This window comes from Vigna radiata, chromosome 9, assembly GCF_000741045.1.
Source record: "Vigna radiata var. radiata cultivar VC1973A chromosome 9, Vradiata_ver6, whole genome shotgun sequence".
Lineage (NCBI taxonomy): Eukaryota > Viridiplantae > Streptophyta > Magnoliopsida > Fabales > Fabaceae > Vigna > Vigna radiata.
This window is the reverse complement of record NC_028359.1, coordinates 13,939,443-13,960,512: the sequence shown is the minus strand read 5'-3', so window position 1 is coordinate 13,960,512 and position 21,070 is coordinate 13,939,443. Positions and strand designations below refer to the sequence as shown.

The 21,070-nt window shown below is 28.9% G+C and overlaps 2 protein-coding genes across 2 annotated transcripts; one reads left to right on the top strand and one right to left on the bottom strand.

Annotated features, from left to right (window-relative positions):
* The first annotated feature begins 9,640 nt into the window (after window positions 1-9,640).
* Window positions 9,641-15,666, top strand: LOC106773813 (membrane protein of ER body 2). Its single transcript, XM_014660567.2, has 6 exons — window positions 9,641-9,768; window positions 9,876-10,427; window positions 11,922-11,963; window positions 12,809-12,994; window positions 14,120-14,181; window positions 14,932-15,666. The coding sequence occupies exons 1-6, from the start codon at window positions 9,726-9,728 to the stop codon at window positions 15,409-15,411; spliced, it is 1,365 nt and encodes a 454-aa protein (XP_014516053.1). The 5' UTR covers window positions 9,641-9,725; the 3' UTR covers window positions 15,412-15,666.
* Window positions 15,667-15,850: 184 nt separating this feature from the next.
* Window positions 15,851-19,083, bottom strand: LOC106773776 (involucrin; the record flags this gene model as incomplete). The annotated part of the gene is given in 6 exon segments (XM_014660524.1): window positions 15,851-16,424; window positions 16,524-16,585; window positions 16,914-17,081; window positions 17,289-17,519; window positions 17,820-18,759; window positions 19,027-19,083. Coding segments are annotated over 5 exon segments (1,734 nt in total). The 3' UTR covers window positions 15,851-15,983.
* Between the last annotated feature and the right edge of the window lie 1,987 nt (window positions 19,084-21,070).

The following is a 21,070-nucleotide window of genomic DNA, read 5'->3' as shown; positions in this document are numbered from 1 at the left end:
TTTATTTATTTTGACCAAATTGTCTTAAATTATTTTGACACGTCAAGTTGCATTTTCGATCATATTTGAATTATCAACATTATTTGACACATTGTAATTCAAATATTAATTTGAAATATTGTTCAATACATAAAAAAATCAAAACGATTAGGTTAAAAGAATTATATTCATTTATTTTTAAAGTTTAGAGATCAAAATATATCAGAATTTTAATAAAAGACGAATTTTAATTTCATGTTAAAATTTAGGAATTAAAAATATATTTAGATTTTATTTTATTTTATTGAGTTCGCTTTGTGTACAACACATCTTCTACCTTCCTTGTTCACTTGTAAGAGTTTAATAAGGAAGTTAGTGTTGCATTAATCCGTTAATCTTAGGAAAAAATGTTCATGTTTCAAGTTGAGTATTTATATTATGGATAATGCTTAGAACGAGGTACATGGTTGCCCTTTATTTAAATCTACACTCAAAATCTACAAACAAATATTAGGCGTTGCTTTCTACACCATCTTTTCTTGAAACAACCTCATACTTTTTGAAATTCCAATAATACCCTTGATGAAAAACAAAAAAAAAATGATCTTCTTGGACAGTTTCTCACACAAAAGTGGAGGCCAACCAATATGAAGGGGGTGGGCAACAAGTTAGACAAGGAGGAAAACGAAAATGGAGATAGAAATATATTTTAGCTTTTTATTATTTTATTCAGAAATGGTTAAAAGCGTCATTTCAGCATGATTATGGGGTTTCTCAAGAAAATATGAGATGGAGGAAGCAATGGCCCGAATCTTAATCTTAGGAAATCAAACTTTTGAAACTTCTAAATTGAAATGTAGTTATGAAAAACACATTTCAAGTGTATAAAGAGTCTCAGGTCTAAATCTAACGTTCAAATAGAAAATAAAAAAAAAGTTTAAATTTAAAAAAGAAAGAGTATTAAATATTAAATTACATAAAAAAAACCATAAAGGAGAGAAGTATAAGATTCATGCTAGAAAGAAACTTGTTGATAATATGATATTATCTTATACATTAATATAAAATGTGATTATTGTTAAACTTAATAAGTGGTAGAGAATTGTATGAATCTTGTATATAGTTTGAAATAGTTATAATTTTCTTTAGTTTGATATGAATGATATGGAATGAGAGGGTAATTATTCCTAAGGTGGGAATACTACTATATTGATGATATGTGAAGTATATTAATGTCGTAGTTGAAGTGAGACTATTCTAATTTTACTAAATGTTGAATTTATGTAAATAAAAATATTTAGAGTGACATTCGAATACTAAATCTTATATTACCTTGTGATACTTCTTGGTAGAGGATGTGACCTTATCATGATATACATATAATACTTGAAAGATATGAATGAGTATGACATCTACATGACCTTAAATTTTACTCAATATATTAATTCTATAAAAATCATGTGAGTTATACGACTTTTATGACGATTAAGACGAATAAATAATGAACAAGGAAATAATAAAATTTAGCCTGATCAACATGATTTTCAATTGAATGAATAAAGGTAAAAGAGGACATTTGTTGAGTAAAATTATGAATGTGACCGAAGAAGGTTGCATTGAAGAGTAACAACCATTTATTGGACGCGTTTACTTGCACAGATAGAATAACAGGACAATTATCACGCAGTGTAGGTTTTAGGTATAGTTGGTGTTGCAGGAAAAACCATTGATAAGAGTATATAAATAAGATATTCTTGAATGTTTTGTAGGGTTGTAAAATAAACATTCAAATTTCGTGATATCAATGGTCATGATTAATACAATGTGATTTCCTGTGTGGGCTTTCAATTTCAATTAGTTGTAGGAATGCTAAAATGGTCCCTTTTGACTAGTAAAAATAATTAACAAGCATGTTTAAAATCTTGACTTCTTCTTTCAATTTTGTATTGTATATTTTAAAAGTATAATTAATTATGTAAGTATATTTTAAATCTTTAATTGACCCATTAATGATTCGAATTACAGATATGAAAAAGGACTATTTTACATATTTTCAGACTGAATATTGTGAAAGGTATATTTTGAATTTGAAAATATCTTTCAAAATGGTTAATTTAGAATATAGAAAAAAAAAATTAAAACAAAATATTCTAAACATTTCCAAATCTAAAAAATTTTTTGTTTACGGAATATATCTCTCACCCATTTTCTTTTATTCTTGTTTTATTTTTTATAACTTTTTTTTTAAATTGAAAATATAACTTAAATTTATCAAAGAGAAAGATTGTTTAAGTTTTTTTTTTTTTTTTTTTGAAAACTAAAAATGCGAAAAAAAGGAAGAAAATGAGAGGTATTTGAAGGCTTCAACCTAGCCAAAACTAATGCTATGTTAGCGAATAGTATTATTGTATATGCGAATTGGTAAAGATAGAAATAAGAGATATTTGGTGTTTGCATGGCCTGATTTGAGGGTAACATCCCAGACAGATTTGCAGGATTAATCATCCACTTCCATCTCACATATAAGGAGGAATTTAAATTAGTGTAAGTATTTTTATTATATTATCCTTACACCTTTTAAATAACTTACTGGATGGTCATGTTTTTTCATGACTGAATTTTTTTTTTTAAATAATAATAATAATAATAATAATAATAATAATAATAATAATATTGTTTTAATTATTTATTAATTATAACATTTCAAATACTTACAAATATCATTTTATGTCAATATTATCATTAAGAGCAAATTAGTAATTTTTATTTTCTATCATAAACTAATCAATTCACGAGACATTGCAAAATTTCAAACATTGAATTTCCCAACTCCAACCCTGCATAATATTAAAGATTGCGGGAGGTATGCGCATTGATGCCATTGATGCAAGAAAGAGAAAGAGAATGATGTGGAAGAGCTTCTAGAACTCAAATGATGATGGAAGAAAGAGAAGAAGAATGGCGAGGAAGAATGACTAGGAAATGTAACGACACGTGGTGCAGAAAAGATTTTTAACGTCACTTTTTAAATGATATATTTTCAAATATTCAACGTAAAAAATATTGGTGACATTTTCGTAAATAAAACAACTATTTAGACATCAGTTATGGAAATCTGACGTCTAAATACTCATATGTTGGTTCCTCCGAATGAATACCAAAATTAAATGAAAAAGTAAAAAAAAATATTTTTTTATTCTATTTAGACATTGACTATGGGAGATCGACGTCTAAATACTCATATACGTTGCTTCTCCCGAATGGATGCCAAAACTAAACGAAAAAGAAAAAAAAAATTATTTTATTTAGACGTTGGCTAGGGGGGGTCTGACATCTAAATACTTAGCCTAGAAATCTAAAAAGTCACTTTTTGATTCCATTTAGATGTCTGATCCTGCCACTCCGATGTTTATAGTCATTTAAACGTCGGCCACCCCATCCTGGACGTCTAAAGTGTGTGCCAAATTTTTAAAGTGTGTACTCACTATTCATCATCTTCCTCGTGTTTTCTCTCCGCGGCTACGATTTTAAGGTTTGTTTTCTCACTTTTGCACCGTTTAAAATTAATTTTATTTCGATTACATTACTCTTTGATGAATTATCTTTCATTTGAACCGATTAAAATGTGTTTTGGTGTAGTTTTACTCGTGTGCTTGGTCTTCGTGACTACTTTGGTCCTACACAAAAAAACACTCAATCCATGAGTCAGAAGGCATTGAAGAAGATGGTTCTTCAGTAGAAGGAAAGACTCAACCAAAGCATGAGAACAATGGAGCAACGATTCATGGAGCAACTACAAGAACAAAAGGAAATACAAAGAACGCTTGAAGAGAAGTTGCATTCCATGACTCAGGGCACACAACAAACGTTTGATCTATGTAGTCTGACGTCAATGTAGACGTCTGACTGTGGGATCCGACATCCTACCAACGTCTCCCAGAAAGACTTCGGGTTAGGATCAGTCGTAAAAAGCTCAAAATAATAGACGTTAAAAGCTTTTTCTGCACTAGTAGAAGCTAATAGAGAAAGTGCAACATTGTACTCGTAGAAGAAGAAAGAGGAAGAACGGTGAAGATTAAACGGTTAGAGTTTTTAATATAATTTTATTGAAGAGAAGAATATAGAAAACTTTATGGAAGTTCAAAAAGAAAAAACTACAGGAAGAAATTGCCATGAGTTGAACATACTATTGTACAATGGTGACAAAAATATCACGAACAAAATTTTTTGAGCCATGTAGATCCATAGTCTTTAAACACTTATTTGCGGTGTGTTGTACAAGTCTCCAGAATATAACAGGAACTTCTTAAAACTATATGAAGATATTAGACCTAGAAAGGAACTCTGAAATTAATAAAGTAATAAACCCAAGATGTTATGAAAAGCAAAAAAAAAAAGAATAAAGAAAATAATAGAATAAGAGAATGAGAAAAATTGTGTGTTTTGGAGAATGCACCACACTTTATTTTTAGAGTTTGTGATACAACTTAAAACCCATGATCTACAGAAGAATCTTGCATAAATCTACTGGTCAAAACTGTTTTCAACAAAGAAAAGGAACGTTGCACGCAAACAGTGCCTTTGTGGACGAATATGTTGGAAAATCGTGACTTGCGGAGAAAGTTGATGCCAATGTTAATACATCAACTATCTTTTTCAATATAAACAAGTTTTACAACCCCCACATACTGCAAAAGATGAGAAAAAAAGATTGAAGAGAAAGAAAAGAAGAATTTTCCTGGATTTTATAAGATGTAATGCATCAGAGCTGGTATAACAAGCTATATATATGAAACAATTCTAGATCAAGAAACTTAACACACAATGTAGTTGGTATAGTAGGCTATATAAACCAAGGACACTTAACATGTGTTATAGGTTTGTTAATCAGAATACACCCCCACAATCCTTATTCTTATCTCGTTGCGTTGCGTTTATTATGCCATGTGTGTGCCCATATTTATGAGTGCTTTAGAGATCATACCAAGATCTCATCTAAGCGGCCCCACTTGACACTCATATAAGTAATTTCATCATGTATATGTTGTAGATCATACACCACCTCTAAGAGGTATGAAAATTATTAAAAACTTTGTTTAAACTATAATTCTTTCACCACATAGAGTTTTAATTATAAAGTTTAACCTCTCAATAATGTAATCTCTAGCACTTTCACACACATTATAGGAATGGACATATTTGATTTAAAATCAATTCAGTGCTATCAAAACTAACAAGTGAGTTTTTTTTTTTTTTTTACCTATATGAACCTTATTCATGAGATCTCCAATCACAAAGGTTGGGTTATCATCACTTGTTTATTTGCATGTGACTTAGATTTCATTCTCCTTGATGTTTCTAAGATCATATTTCTTCACAAGGGTTTTGTCATAGGATCTGCTAAATTCCATTATGACTTCACATAATCAATGAAAATAGTTCCACTCTTTAGCAGCTACTTCACTAAATTGTGTCTCAATTGTATATGTCTATTCTTTTCATTGTGAATTTTGGTTTCAGCTATAGTTATTGTCGATCACAATATATTGACACTGATGAAGTTGGTTTCATTCCTGGTGGAATGTTTGTTAAGAATTTTTCCAACCACTCAACCTCACTACCAACCATCTTATAACACCCCAGTTCTGGGTGTCACAAAAAACGTAATAAATTCAAAAATTTTCAAGTCCAATGATAAACAAACTCATTTCTTGTAGCACATCCTAGAAAAAAAAATACAATAGAGTCGTCAATTGCATTAAAAATCAAAGGTAACATTATATTGTGTCAAAATCTTATTAAAAAAATAAATTTAGTAAAAACCCCTTATTATTTCCCATCCTCTCGACCCGTCTACATCGCATCAGTAATATCTGCATCATCACTTGCTCCTGTATAACATAAATATTATACGATCATCGCAAACAAACAACAAACAACTAAGTACAATAACATATATAACACAGAAATAAAAATGTCTGAATCAAAAAGAAATGAATAAGTAATCCCACAACACTTAGTTAATATAACATGCTCACTTCTGATACCATCCATTAGTATACTCATAACCCTTTCAAACATACTAATACCCACAATAGAGTGGTCAGGTCATCCTACCATCGTAGTAAGGACCTGTCTCCCCTACTTTTTAAGAACTTAGGAGTAACAACTTTAGTGAATCTCATACTGAACACTATACTAAGATACGAGCTATAGGGTAAAACATTCTCCTCTCCACTATCTCACACAGGCGAAAGGATACGACACTCAAATTCATCCTCTTTCATTACCTCTCATAGACGAAGATAACATTTTTCCATTGTCTCACACAGGCGAAAGAGAGCTTTTAAACTCAGTGTGTATCACAAAACTTCACCACCAATCCTCCTTTACTATTGTATAGCACACCAGCCCGAAAGATAGCACCACACTTTATTTATAGAGTTTGTGAACCAATCCAAAACCCATAACCTACGGAAGAATTCGCATAAAGCTTCTTATCAAAATCATTTTCAACCGGAAAAGAAGAAATGTTGCACACAAACCGTGCCTTTTGGAGACGAAGACGTTAGAAAATTGTGACTAAAAAAAGAAAGTTTATGCCAACATTAATAAACCAAATGATTTTTGCAATATAAATAGATTTTATAACACATACCAAATTAATTTGCCAAATTACATTATTAACTTTAATATGAAGCTTATTCAATATTAATATAAAAATATTTCAATCATAATTACGTAAATATCTTTTAGTTTATATAGTATCTTTAAAAACTATTCTAATAATGAACTTTTTAGTCTTTTGAATTAAAAATCTTAAGAATTACTAATAAAAAAATCATAAATTATATGTGGAAAATAAAATAAATTTATTAACTTATTTTTCATAAAAATACAAATAATGTTTGTTAACTGGGTCTATAACTATACTAGGATTATATCAAGTTGTGCCTACATTGATTTCGCTTTCGCTGTTTCTCGTTGACGCTATAGGCACTTATTATATTATTTTCTATCTTCTTTAATAAAAATACATTTTATTAAAATAATAATTTCTTTTCAAAGTGGAGAAAAGGATAGTGATGGCGACGTGATGTTTTTTTTTTCTTAATTCCTTTCCTCTCTGTCTACATAAGTTTCTTTTTATATATATAAAAGAATTTAGAAAAATAAAATAATTTTGTCTAAATATTAAATGGGATATTTTAGATGAATTTCCAGAAAACTATGAGATGTTGTATTACACTATTCTCTTATTGTATTATAAACCAAAACATATTCCTCAAATCTTACTATGTATCTTTGCCACCTGTGATGATAGTTAAAGATCAAACTGGATCCAGTTTTGTTGACATTTTCTTATAATTTTGGGATTAAATATGTAAATAATTTGGACTTTAATCGTTCTTGGTCATAGGTTTCAATATATATATGTATATATATATAAACTTTGCACAGCTCATGATCGTGTTTTTATAGCACTAATCATGCTAAGAACCATTAAACAAATATGATTAATTAAAAGAACTATTTTTGATGAAGCATATTTTTAAATATTTTTAGTTTTCCTCGATCAAATTTAGATTTCAGCAATCTATAGAATAAAGATTCGCATTACACATAAACTTGGTTTAATTTATAGCATAGAATTTTCAATTTTAGTTAACAAATAATACCAAAAAGCTAAAATATTACACTCAAATGATACCCTTAATTAAAAAACAAAATTTTAACATCAATTTCTAAAATTGACTTTATAAATTATAAAGTTAAACTTTTTTTATTTAAAATAATAATTATTTATATTGATTTACTGTTATGATGTAAATATCAATATGCAGCAATAATTAATGAACTGAAAAGTGAAATACAATTATTTTAAATGAAAATATAATATTAACGATAAATTATTAAATAAAAAGCCAGAAAATAGTATATTCAATTCCCTATTTACAGTACATGTAAGCATATTATACTTAATTAAGTTGCATGTCTAATACATAGTATTAATATCTTAATTTGAGATGTTTTTATATTTTAATTACATTCATTCATATTTTTATTTTTTAATATTAAAATAGCTATTAATAATAATAAATTAATAATAAGAGTTATTAGGAAATTTAAAGATTTAAAATTAATAAATATTTTTGAAAGACTTCATAGTATTTAAACTTGTACGTATAAAGAAATATATTTGAAGTTGATAGGTATGAATGAATGTTAAACGTGTTATATATATTTACATGTGTTCACACATTACTATCACATTCAACACAAAAAAGTCTTTCAACGCAGTCTGTTGTAGGGTTAATAAATCACCACTTCCTATTTGCTTATAATATTTTGTTAATTTTTTTTTGTATAAATTAAAAAATATATATTTTATTTTATTATTTTAATATACTTCTAGGTGAGTCATTCATTATATATATATATATATATATATATATATATATATATATATATATATATATATTTTAAACTATATTTATATTTCTTTATATTATTATAATTGCTTTTTTTCTTATTAATTAAACTACATCTACTGGACACCTTTAAAATTTGATGGAGTGAAAACAGGTAGGAAAAGCATAATTAATATATTGAGGATGGAATTTTTGTTATTATTTTATGAATAATGAAAGATAGTTTTAGATTACTTAAACAGTAAGTTAAATGTGTTTTGAGTATGCATTGATGATAGGTGTAAATTTTATTAAATGGTGAAGTTGAGTTGTGTTTAAATTACTTTATCAGAATGATTTATTAAAATCTAGTACAGTAAAATTGGTTAGGTTTATTGTATTAATTGATATTAAATTTCTTTATTTTTATATTAATTAAAAGATAGCAGTAGTAGTAGAGTTCATATTCTGTCCTTTTTACGTACTTTTTCGCTAATTTGTGTTTAATGAAGCATTAAAGATATACCTACACTTGTTTTAAATATACTGTTTTTCATTCTATCAGTGTTTGACCACATCAGTGTTATATTAGATACATGTAATAAATAATAAATATTTACCTCCTAAACTGTTCAATTCTACCGGTTGACAACTCATTTTTAGAAATATTTTAATCGTTAAAATAGTTAATTTTTGTATTTACAAAAAAGTAAAGAGATTCAAAAATAAAATAGTAGTTATAAAATGTGGGTAAAAATTTGTTGAATATAAAAAGAAAATAATAGTGACATTTATTCTGTTTTAGAGTGTTGAAGTTGTTTGTGATTGAGTACATTATCATACTATACACTTTTAATTTTTTTAATAAAGAGTTCATTAAAACACGGTGCAGTATCAGACTATCTGTTCCCAAATATTTATTATCTACAAAAAATAAATAAACTTTAATTTATAACTAATTTATATTATATTATATTTTTATTAAATTTTATTTTAAAAATGTATAGAATATATATTTTAGATATTCGTAGATATTCACGGAATATTTGTAAATTTTAAAATATCCATAAAATTTTTTAAACAGCTATTAAGTAACAGAATAATAACATTAATTTCTGTTATTGTAGGTCGAATATTATTGTAGTATGTTGCTATCCCTAGATGTCAACTTCCACGTCTTGCAAAGCTATATATATATTCTTTTAATGAAGGGTTGCGTTCACACCTTCACACCTTGGAAATGAGTTGGATGGTGAAAATGGCATTATAAATGACGTTGAAAGTGTGCATTTAGACGCACAAGCATTTCCATTTTAGCTCGACCTTGCCACAAAAATGGATGCTGAAACGTTGGTCTTAGCACAAACAAACAGAGAAGGTACAAATTTGAACTCCATTATAACATATTCTTTTGGTTTTTTACATACAATGTTACTTTCACCAATAGTAGGGCTAATCGGAATTTTCAAACACTTTTATTTTCAGTTGTTCTTCCTTTTATATCCAAAACAGAGATCCCAGAAAGAGAGAATGAAACTGAAGATGAAAAACATCAAGTTGAGGAAGAAAATTTTGATTCTGCTAAGCTATATTTCAACCCTTCTAATTCTTTTATTTACATGAAAAATGGACCTGCAATTGGCATAGCCATGTCTCCTACAGAAGAAGTTCGTGAAATATATTTGAAAAACATGTTCGTGATGCCACCAAACCATGAATTCTACTGCCCCAGTTGTGCAGTTTGCATCACCAAGGTCTTGCTTTGCACTACACAACCAGTTATGCCTCCTTCAGCTACAGTTCCTCCAGTTACGTCTACTGTTCATCCAGTTGGAGTGCCAGTTACAGTTCCTCCAGTTACGCCTACTGTTCCTCCAGTTGGACTGCAAGTTACAGGTCCTCCAATTACGCCTACTGTTCCTCCAGTTGGAGTGCCAGTTACAGTTCCTACAATTCCTCCAATGATTCATGACGATGAAAGAGACGTTGAATGTCTCGTACGATGCTCAGAATGTTTTACGTTACTCATTCAGAAAGGTAACTCTTGTTTTGTTTACCCGCTATCACTGTGATTTGGTGTGTCTCTATATTATTATTATAAAGTAATTAAAATAGAAAAATATTATTTGTCACATCTAATTTTTTACATTTATTTCATACTATGTTTTTCTATTTTTTACTTTTTTTTTCTTAAAAAATACAAAATTTTATATTGTTATGATTATACTTATTAGGGCAAAGATTTTAATAAGATGCATGTAGATAGAAAAAAAAAATGCAATGGTATATGCTAGGGGCAAAATGTTCTAAATGCATGCCTAATTATTTTTATTTTAATTAGGGAAATTGATATATTTTAAATAAAATTACACAATATGGTTAGTGGTATTCTAAAATACTGATGTTTTGAATCTTTTTCTATATATAGTAGAAAAAATTTTAAGAAAAAGAAGTTTAACAATAGAACTTTTCAAAAATATGCAAGAAAGAATTTAATCGTATTTTAAATTACGACTACTACGAGTTAAAATAATAAATCGTGTTTTCAAAGATATGTTACTCATATTCTATTATTTATTTGAAATTCTTGTATTTGATTCTTTTCAAAAAAAATAATTCCAAAACGTTTAAACAACACTTCTGTAATATGTTAAATTGAAAAAAAAAAACGTTTTAATTTAGAAATTCGTTAAAGTGAATTGAAATGTAAAATCTATGTTTATTAATTTTCATAACAAAATCATCAATACGACACCATTCAGTTCAAGCAATTATTGTAGAGCAAAACATGGAAAGCTGTTTCTTTGAATTAATGAATGTTATTAGTCTATGATTGCACTCTTTAATAAAATACTACAAAATTATCATATATCGTTGAAACAAAACTTTGTCCTTAGCTAGCAAGTATCGAGAATATTGTTTTAATAGAAATTAAAAGATTACTATTATAGTTTATTAACTTATATTTATTTATTAATAAAGTTAATTCACTAAACTGTTAGTGTTGATTTATAATATTTATATAACTAATTAAATACTTATTAAAGAAAAAAAATACACTTAAGAAAACATGTTTATCAACTATAATATTTTATATATATATATAACAACCATTTTTGAGAAATGTTGATTTCAACATTCATTGATGTTACTTCTCTATATACTTCCAAAGCATCAACCTGCAGCCTAATTTTACTATATTTTCTTTCTATTTTCATTTTGAAGATTTTAGGTCAAACTTGTATTTGCATTAGTATGGAATATATACAAATATTATATTATATTATATTATATATATATATATATATATATATATATATTTCTTTTTTCAAGTGATTAATCAGATCCGGCAACTTAATTAAATATATTATCAGTTGTTGAAACCATGTGAAATTGAACAGCAAAACGCGTAAAAAATAATGAGAAGTAGAGTACACGTTCTAGAATTTAATACTTCACCTAATTAGTGCTTAATTGATATTAACTATTATCATTGACTTTGACTTTTTCTTTTCTTTGTTTTTTCATCAGGCAAAGATTTCTTCACTGGTTTGGTATCACGAGCTCCTGGAGGTAATGAGAACTTAACAATCACATATTTTTCCATTTTTTACTTAAGTATCATCAATTAATTATAAATAATTGGAATTTATACTTTTTTTAATGATCTAAAAGTCAACAGAGTTAAGCTGATAATCTATTTAGTTTCTGTTTAAATTAATCATTTGAGCAATTGGACACAACACAATTAATATTGGCTGAGTTAATAAACCCTATAATTTTTTTTATTAATAATGATAATTTTTTCAATTCCATTCTAAGGTAAATTTTAAAAACATATAACTTTTAAGAGTTGAGACTTGAACTTTAAAATAACAAATTATAAAGTTAATTAACTGAAATATTCTAAATTTCCATAATGACAAGGAAAGGATGAATAAGATAGCTACTAAATATAGTTTTTTTATTCTTCCAGACAAGGCTAGTTGTACCAGAGAAAACGATGCGTAAATAACATAACAAAACTGCTTAACATTTTGTGAGACTACTTGCCATAATATATATATATATGATGAAGACACCACTCATAATCTTGAAAATCATTACCCTTATAAAAGGAATGTTTTCACACGTAAATTATAAAATCGATACGTATAGATATTGAGTGAAGACATTAATAAATAATAATTTAACAGTAGGTGATACAATAAATAGAACAATCAACGAATTTTGTTACATTAGATTTGAAATGAAGTTTGTAAGTATTTATATTATGAAAATTTGTATCAAATCTTCTATAAAAAGTTATATTTAATTATTATATATATATATATATATATATATATATATATATATATATATATATATATATTACTGCAGCATTATATTGATTATGGTGTATTTTGGTTGAAATTCAGACAGAAACTCTGGAGATATAGCAATTGATGTAACAGATCAATCTAATACAGTTTCACAACCTATCATCCCAGCAGAGAGTAATAAGGGTTGGGAAATTCTTAAAAGCATCGTCTATGGTGGTTTGGCTGAATTATTAGCAAGCCTCAGTGTTGTAACATCTGCAGCAAGTGCTGATGCTGCCACAGGTATGAAATCAATACTTTTGCTTTTTCATTTTTCTTTCTATTACAATATATATAGGATGAATCTCAATCATGATTTTACTTGAACTTTATAATACTGTTTTTGTTTGAAAAAAAAAAGTATATATATATATATATATATATATATATATATATATATATAATAACTAATGTCCACTAAAATATCAAAAAAGTGTAATATATGCATGAATTAACAATCCCTCACATTTTTTTTACTTGAATAATGATATTATAACATACTTTTACATTTATTTGATATAGAATACAAGGATAAAAAGATTATAAAAGTGTAAATTTTTGTATTTTTTCAAAAAAAATAAATAAATAAGTAAAAAAAATAGTACAGATGAATTTAAAAAAAAATTATATGTCTCAAAGAATATTTTTCTGTGATTTACTTGTTATTTTAATGAAAAGGGTAGTGTGGATGTTATAATGAATAAAAACATGAAATAATTTTTTTTATACTTTAAAATTAGTTCATGTATTGAGTCACCCAAGTATTCCTTATATATTAATTCATTCTTTAACGAAAATAAATAAATAACTTAATTTAAATTAAGGGTTAAATATGTTTTTAGTCTCTATACATTTGGGTGATTTTGGTTTTAGTCCCTCTTTCAAACTAAGGTACAATTTAGTCCTTCAACTTTAGAAAACTCTGATTTTAGTCATTTTTATCAAATGTTTTTAACTTTATTTGTTGTTTCAAGCACATTTCTCAGTTAATATTGAAGCAAAAATGTGTCAAACAGTGTAAACAACCCAAATGCTATAATGAAACGCGTTTGAAATAGCAAATAAAGTTAAAAAAAATTGGTAAAAAGGACTAAAACCAGAGTTTTCTAAAGTTGAAGGACTAAATTGTACCTTAGTTTGAAAGAGGGACTAAAACCAAAATCGTGGGGACTAAAAACATATTTAACCCTTAAATTAATTTTGATTTATACATAAACTAATTTTAATATTTGAAAAAGAATAATGTTTTTCTAAAGTCTCTATCATGCCAAGTTTAAAACATTCTTGAAATCATATGATATCATTGACCAGAAGTCGTGCTAACAAGTTTATATATTTATATATATTTTTCACAAATTGTGTTTGCAGTGAGTATTGTTGCTCTGGGTATTGCAAATCTAATCGGTGGACTTACAGTGTTGACTCATAATGTAAGTTTTTGTTCATTGCATGATTGCTGTAATTCCTTAACTTATAAACTTTAAACCTTAAATTATAAACTCTCAGTTTTAAATCTCAAAAAAATTAATTTAAATTTATTATTTAAAGATTAAAGTTTTTTCTTTTAATTTTTTTGAGAGACTAAAACAAATTTATTATTTGGAAAACCACAATTACAAAGGTTAACATTCTTAACAAATCACACAACTTGTTTCAATACATAAGAAAAATGGAAAATATATTTATAACAACTTTTATTGACAATTTTTTTACAACCGCTTACGTGACAGCTTATGATTGATTCGTTTCAAATATACAAACCAATGACATATAATATGTTATCAAAAAATTATTAAAAATAATTGTTAAAATATCATAGTCCAAAAAAAATTATAGTTTTCTTTTCATTTTTTATTGTCAAATGAAAATAAATATAAAGAAAAGTATTTTTTTAACAATTTCTTTTGACAATTTTTTTCCAATCGCTTATGTAGTAGTAGTTTGTTATTGATTTTTTTTTCAAATATACCAACCAATAAAATAGTGATAGTCGTAGAAAAAAATTTGTTAAAAAAAGATGTTGGGTCCAAATATAAATATCACTTTAGCATCTTTATCTAGAAAAACCTACAAAAACAAACATTTTTGTTTTTACCTTCAACCCTAAAACAACACAATAGTCTCCCAAAACAACACAGTTTTCTTTTGATGAAACTAAGTGTTCCTATGCATGGATACAGCTAAGGGACTTGAAAGCTTCAAAACCAAGAGAAGAGGGAAGTGAAAGAAATGATGAAGAAGTTGATAAGTATTATGAACAACTGGGAAGGAGGGAGAATTTCTATCTGCATGCATTTTTTGCCATCTTATCATTCATTATCTTTGGGTTAGTGCCCCCACTCGTGTATGGCTTCTCATTTGGTGAGAGTGATGACAAGGATCTGAAGCTTGCAGCAGTTGCAGGAGCTTCTCTCATTTGCATCACATTCCTTGCCATTGCCAAAGCTCATACCCAAAGAACCAATAACACTTTCATGACATACTTCAAAACTGTCACATTTTATGTTACTTCTGGAGTATTGGCTTCACTACTTACTTATGTGGCTGGAGCCCAGATCAAGAAACTGGTAGAGCAGCTTCCATGGTTTCAACCAAAACCAAACTTCGCTTTGCCTCTTCCTCACATCAGTGTTCAGAATTCTGGATGGGGTTCATACTGAAAAGTTTTTATGCATTTTTTTGGTAAAAGAAGTACTTCTTGTCAGTGTTGGACAGTGTATGCAATATCAAGCTTTCAAGCTTTCATCATTGAACACTGATGCTAGTCAAGTTTATAAATGGGTGCTTGTTCTTCTTTGTTTTTCTAATATTTGGATCGTTTTGGGGCATTTTTCACTGTTTAATTGTACTGTGTAAGTTTGGTGGCAATTTCAGCAGTTTAGTTATGAATATTGAGTAACTTTTGATGAATCAAATAATGCAGGCTTATTTGCAAATTAATATTGTAAATTTCCAGAATCAAAAGTCACGAATAATAAGATATTTGATGTTGTCTAACTGACACTTGTGAAGAGGACGTTAGAAACATAAAACAAACAATTTTGCATGGAACAGTTTGCACGACCAGTAAGTGATAGATACTATCCTTCCTAGACAATCTTAAGCAAATTTCCACCGAGTGATGTTTGTTTATTATTTTCCTTAGTGACAACAACCATTTTAAGGAGTTACACACTCATTTTACACTGAATAAAAAATAAAATCGATCAATTAAAGTCCTTAACACCTTTTCTTAGTATGATCCCCTTTGGGTTGTTGAATGCCTATCCCCAGGAATCATCAAGGAAAAATTTGATGCTGAATCAAACCACCCAAGCTTTTCTATAAGTTCCTTCACAAGATCACCAGCTATGTAAGAAAGCACTGAGGCCACAGCACCAGTGCTGATATAGTAAAGCACCGTTTTGAAGTATGTCAAGTAGCTGCTTGGTCTCTTGATATATGCTTTGGCAATGGAAAGCAGAGTGATGCATAGTATAGAAGCTGCAGCAACAGCAGCTAGTTTGAAATCCTTGTCACCACTCTCACCAAATGAAAAGCCATATACCACAGGTGGCACTAATCCAAACACAAGGAATGATATGACTGCTATAAAAGCATGCAGAATGAAATTATCCTTCTGACCCAGTAACTCTATGTACCGATCCACTTGTTCAGATTTCAGTTCCTCCAGCTGAAATGTAAACCAATTCAAGTTTCAAGTGCAAGTATTGACCAACGTTAAGTAATCTATTGATCTATATATAAAGGGAATTTAAGATATATAACTCACATTATGACCAAGTATGAAAAGTCCACCAATCAGATTAGCCATAGACAGAGCCACAATGTTCACTGCAAAATAATAAATTGTCACTAATGTTGTAATATTAATTTCGAAAACTTACTCTTCTGTTATTTTTTCCTGCAGTCACATTGTTAACAATGTTTGTTCGAAGAGCAACAATGTTGTTCATGATGCATAAACACCTGTTGACATCTTTCTATGTGAAAATTTATGAAAATGTTTCATCTTTTTCTTCATACATATTTGAGAATACTAAATATCAGTTTACACCAAAAGAAAAGTATAATTCCATATAAACAAAATAGCACTGATCTTCGAGTATTATTTTAAAGAGAAATGAAATAAGAATGATGAAATGAAAATAAAATATCCTACATGTTGTCGCATCAGCACTAGCAGCAGATGTCACAACACTGAGACTTGTTAATGATTCAATCAAACCACCGTACACAACACTTTTAAGAATTTCCAATGTCTTAGTACTCGCTGCTACACTTGATTCACTAGATGTTGTTTCAGCAGGAACAACTTCTGCAGCTGGTTCTGCAGAACAAATTAACATCATCATTTCATGGCAATATAAACAAAACTTCTATCACCGATCTTTGAAACCAAGCACAATTATCATGAAAATGAAGAGTAAACTACACCAATTCCTTTTATAAACCCAAAAGTTGGATCACCCAACAGTGCTTTCTTGCAAAACTATAGTGAAATGACAAATAATTTACTCATAGTTGGAGTGCTTACGTTTGTTATCTTCATCAACTTTAACCTCGATGTGTTCTTGCTGTTTCTCATCAGGAAAGTCAGTTTTAGGTTGCTTGGGTATAGAGGCCTTAAGACCATCACCAATAACTGGCCAATTACTCCAAAAATGCTTCTTCAATGGTGCAATTTCACCTTTACCTTGATCTTGGGAGGTTGCAGTTAAGTGACTTGATGAATCTTCTGGTTTCTTATTTTCAGTTCTTTCAAGTCCTAGAGAACAATTAGGGAATACTCCGTCATTGTTGGTAATTTGTAACATATCTTTTGTATTTCTTCTCAGCTAACATCTAGACATAAAATGTACTGACAATACACACATTTTTCAACGAAGTTTTTATAGTTAGTTGAAATTTATGAAAACTCAAAGCAATGGATTCCACTATCTAATTATAGGGTCTTACTCTATAATTAGTAAATCTTATATGAATATTAACTATCAGTAAAATATTTTGGAAAAAACTAGTTACATATTAGTATCTTTTAGAAGAAGAAAATGTTCCTAAGGATTACCTGTGCTATTGATTTCATCTTCCCCTTCAGTGGTTTCCTTTTGTGCTCCTAGCATAGGAGGGACCTCTTTGTCAGTGGTTTGCAAATTTTGTTTTCCTTTGTCATCTGCACTTTTAGTGGCTGGATTTGGTATACTTTTGGCTTCAGATTGAGTAACTGGTTTCTCAGATTCATCAACAGAATCTTTGGGAGAATTCATGTAGTCAACCTCACTTTGTTTCTTGGATTGATCAGGTTCTGTGGCCTCATATTGTGGTGCATCTTTGAATGTTGGTTTAGGCTCTATAGAGTGATCCGTGAAACCAGCCTCTCTGTCAGATTGATCAGATTCTAAAGTCTGCTGTTGTGGAACACCTTTGAACTTTTGGTTAGGACCTTCAGGGTCATCTATGTATTCATCCTCGCCTTCAACTTGATTCTCTTGCTTTCTGGATTCACCATGTTTTGGAGTTAGGGGACCTTTGAACTTTTGGTTAGGACTTTTTGGGTGATCAACCACACCTTCTAATTGATGATTTTTCTTCTTGGAATGATCAAATTCTGGAGTCTGGTGTTGTGGTTCACCTTTAAATTTTTGGTCAGGACCTTCAGGGTGATCCATGTGCTTTATATCACCTTCAAATTGATTCTTATGTTTCCTAGATTGATGATGTTTTGGAGCCTCATGATGTGGTGCTCTTCTGATTTCTTTGTCAGGACCTTTAGGGTGATCCATTCCACCAAATTTATTACCTTCTGATTGATGCATTTGTTTCTCAGACAGATCAGGTTTTGGAGCCTCATGTTGTGGTGTACCTTTAAATTTTTTGTCATGGCCTTCAGGATTATCCATGTAATCAAATCAACCTTACCTTCAGATTGATTTATCTGTTTCTTGCTCAGATTCTAGGGTACTATTTTGAATTTTTTGTAAGAGCCTTCTTTAGTGCATCAACTTCACCTAATAAAATATCAATATTATTGATGTAGTTGGGTTAATTAAGGATGTGTAATGTTATTTGATGAATCAATCACACTAAATTGATTTCATTTATAAAAGGGTTACAAAGTTTCTCAGTCAAAATCAAACTTTGATGAGACATACAATGAATTAGCTGCTATGAACAAAACTATTTGTAGAAGGAAATAATACCTCTGCTATGAACAAAAATTTTGATGGCAAGAATACAAGAACAATGTTCTTAATGAAATAGACTCAATACATTACCTAGATCGTTTAATGCTGCAACTTTATCAGATACCAACACAAGGAATAATCAACAACCTGTTCAAAGCAAAGAAGAATTCAGAATTCAGAAATCAGGCCATTTTCAATAGAATAGATGAACTAATTAAGAACTCTCATAAGAGAATAAACTGACAAAAACAAGTAGCAGAAGTATCAGATTAACTGAGAAAACAGAATTAAGATCAGCATTATAGAATTAGTTGCTGAGTTAGTTGGTTGCAGTGTTGGTAGTTCTGTTCCAACTAAGGGTCAACCGTTGAACTACAAACAAAAAGTAAAGAATCTGAGAGAGAAAGAGTAGTTTTTGTGGATAATTTGTAGCAATAAATTAGCAACTGATAATGTTTCCTAGTCATTTTCTGTAGAACATTCTTTATGCACTCTTTATTTTTTTCATTTATATCTGTAGAACATTGTTGTACTTAAAAAAAGTAAGAAAATATACATAAATCAGTATCCATGTTCTTGAAAACTTTCCAGGCACCTAACTTAGTTTCGTGAGAGTGTCAAGAAGTATACAGATAGAATACAGTAACTTTTTTTCTTAGGAAAACGGGTAAAGTATGTAAAGTTATTATATATCCATGTTACAAACTTCGATTTAATATGCTTTTTGTCAACCTCAATGACTTGCATGGAATAGGAAGAAAGATTCTATGTTTTTGTGGAAGAAATTAAGTTGGGCCTTCATTGTCTTGGTACTGTGGTAATATGGTTTCAAACTTAGGATATTACTTTCTGCACCTACACAATACTAGGAAAAGACTTCAATACCCTTCATCGTTGCACCACATCCTACTACTGTCACGATCGCACCACTGCCGCAAAGAAAAAAAAAGAAGAAGAGAGAGATAACAATGCATAGGTAGAAGAGAAAAAAATGCAGAAAAAAAAAACTCATTTTGGAATGTTTTATCGGAAACATATTTCAAGTTTTTCGAAAATCTCGTTCTGAAACATATTTAATATACAGATATTCTAAAACAACCCATTTCGAAGGGCATTTTATAAGTTCAAGAAATTCTGGTCAAGAAACTATATTATGAAAATTTTGTTCTTAAAATCTTATTTTGAAAGTTCTGAGAATAATTCCTAAATATTATTCTGGAAATTCTGAAAAACATTTTAAATATGTAATTTAGAAGTCACTTTTCGAAGAGGTGCATAAAGAAATTTTGGAGGTGTAACGAGTATAAGTCTCAAATAGAGTATTTTTTGTGTAAGGACGTGGTTGGTGATGAGATAAATAAACGTACCATTCATAACAGATTCCTGATGGATTGGATAGGCAGGCGACGTTAAGTTGTTGGGTCATGGACAATAATGATATTTTAACACTAATTTTTTGACACTATTTTGACACTGCACATGTATCAAAATGTAGTTGGACGATTTCAAATTAAAAAAGAAAAAACTTTGATTTTTTTCTTCCAAATATGTTCTTGTCTCAGTTTTTTTTAATTTGAAATCGTCTAATCACATTTTGACAGTTTGCAGTGTCAAAATGGTGTCAAAAATTTGTGTTAAAATATCATTTTTCTTTTAAACTTTGGTATGTGTAGTTGGTTGTTTGGTGGGCAATAAGTTTTGGAAAATGATATTTTAACACCAATTTTTTGACACCATTTTGACACTGCACACATGTTAAAATGTGGTTGGACGATTTCAAATTAAATAAAAAACTTTGGTTTTTCTCTTCCAAATATGTCCTTGTCTCAGTTTTTTTTAATTTGAAATCGTCCAACCACATTTTGACACATGTACAGTGTCAAAACAATGTCAAAAATTGATCTTAAAATATTATTTTCCATAAGTTATGGTGTGTACCTGTATAAGTGCATGTGTTTTTTGGTGCAGCAATGCTCACGTCATGATTTATTGTGGTTCAGTATTGGAAATTTCTTCGTTCTATAAGTTCATTAGAAAATTGTTCTAGTGTTTTTGTGTTACTGAAGTGTTTTTGTTCGAACCTGGCTGGGAGGAAAAGACGTGGAGGAAATCTGAGACTGGAGTTTAATTTCTA

Excerpts from the sequence above, each read along its gene's own strand:
- LOC106773813 (XM_014660567.2), top strand. The coding sequence starts at position 9,726 with ATGGATGCTGAAACGTTGGTCTTAGCACAAACAAACAGAGAAG. Across the intron at positions 11,964-12,808 it reads GGTATCACGAGCTCCTGGAG|ACAGAAACTCTGGAGATATA; the intron begins GTAATGAGAACT and ends GTTGAAATTCAG. Across the intron at positions 12,995-14,119 it reads AAGTGCTGATGCTGCCACAG|TGAGTATTGTTGCTCTGGGT; the intron begins GTATGAAATCAA and ends TTGTGTTTGCAG.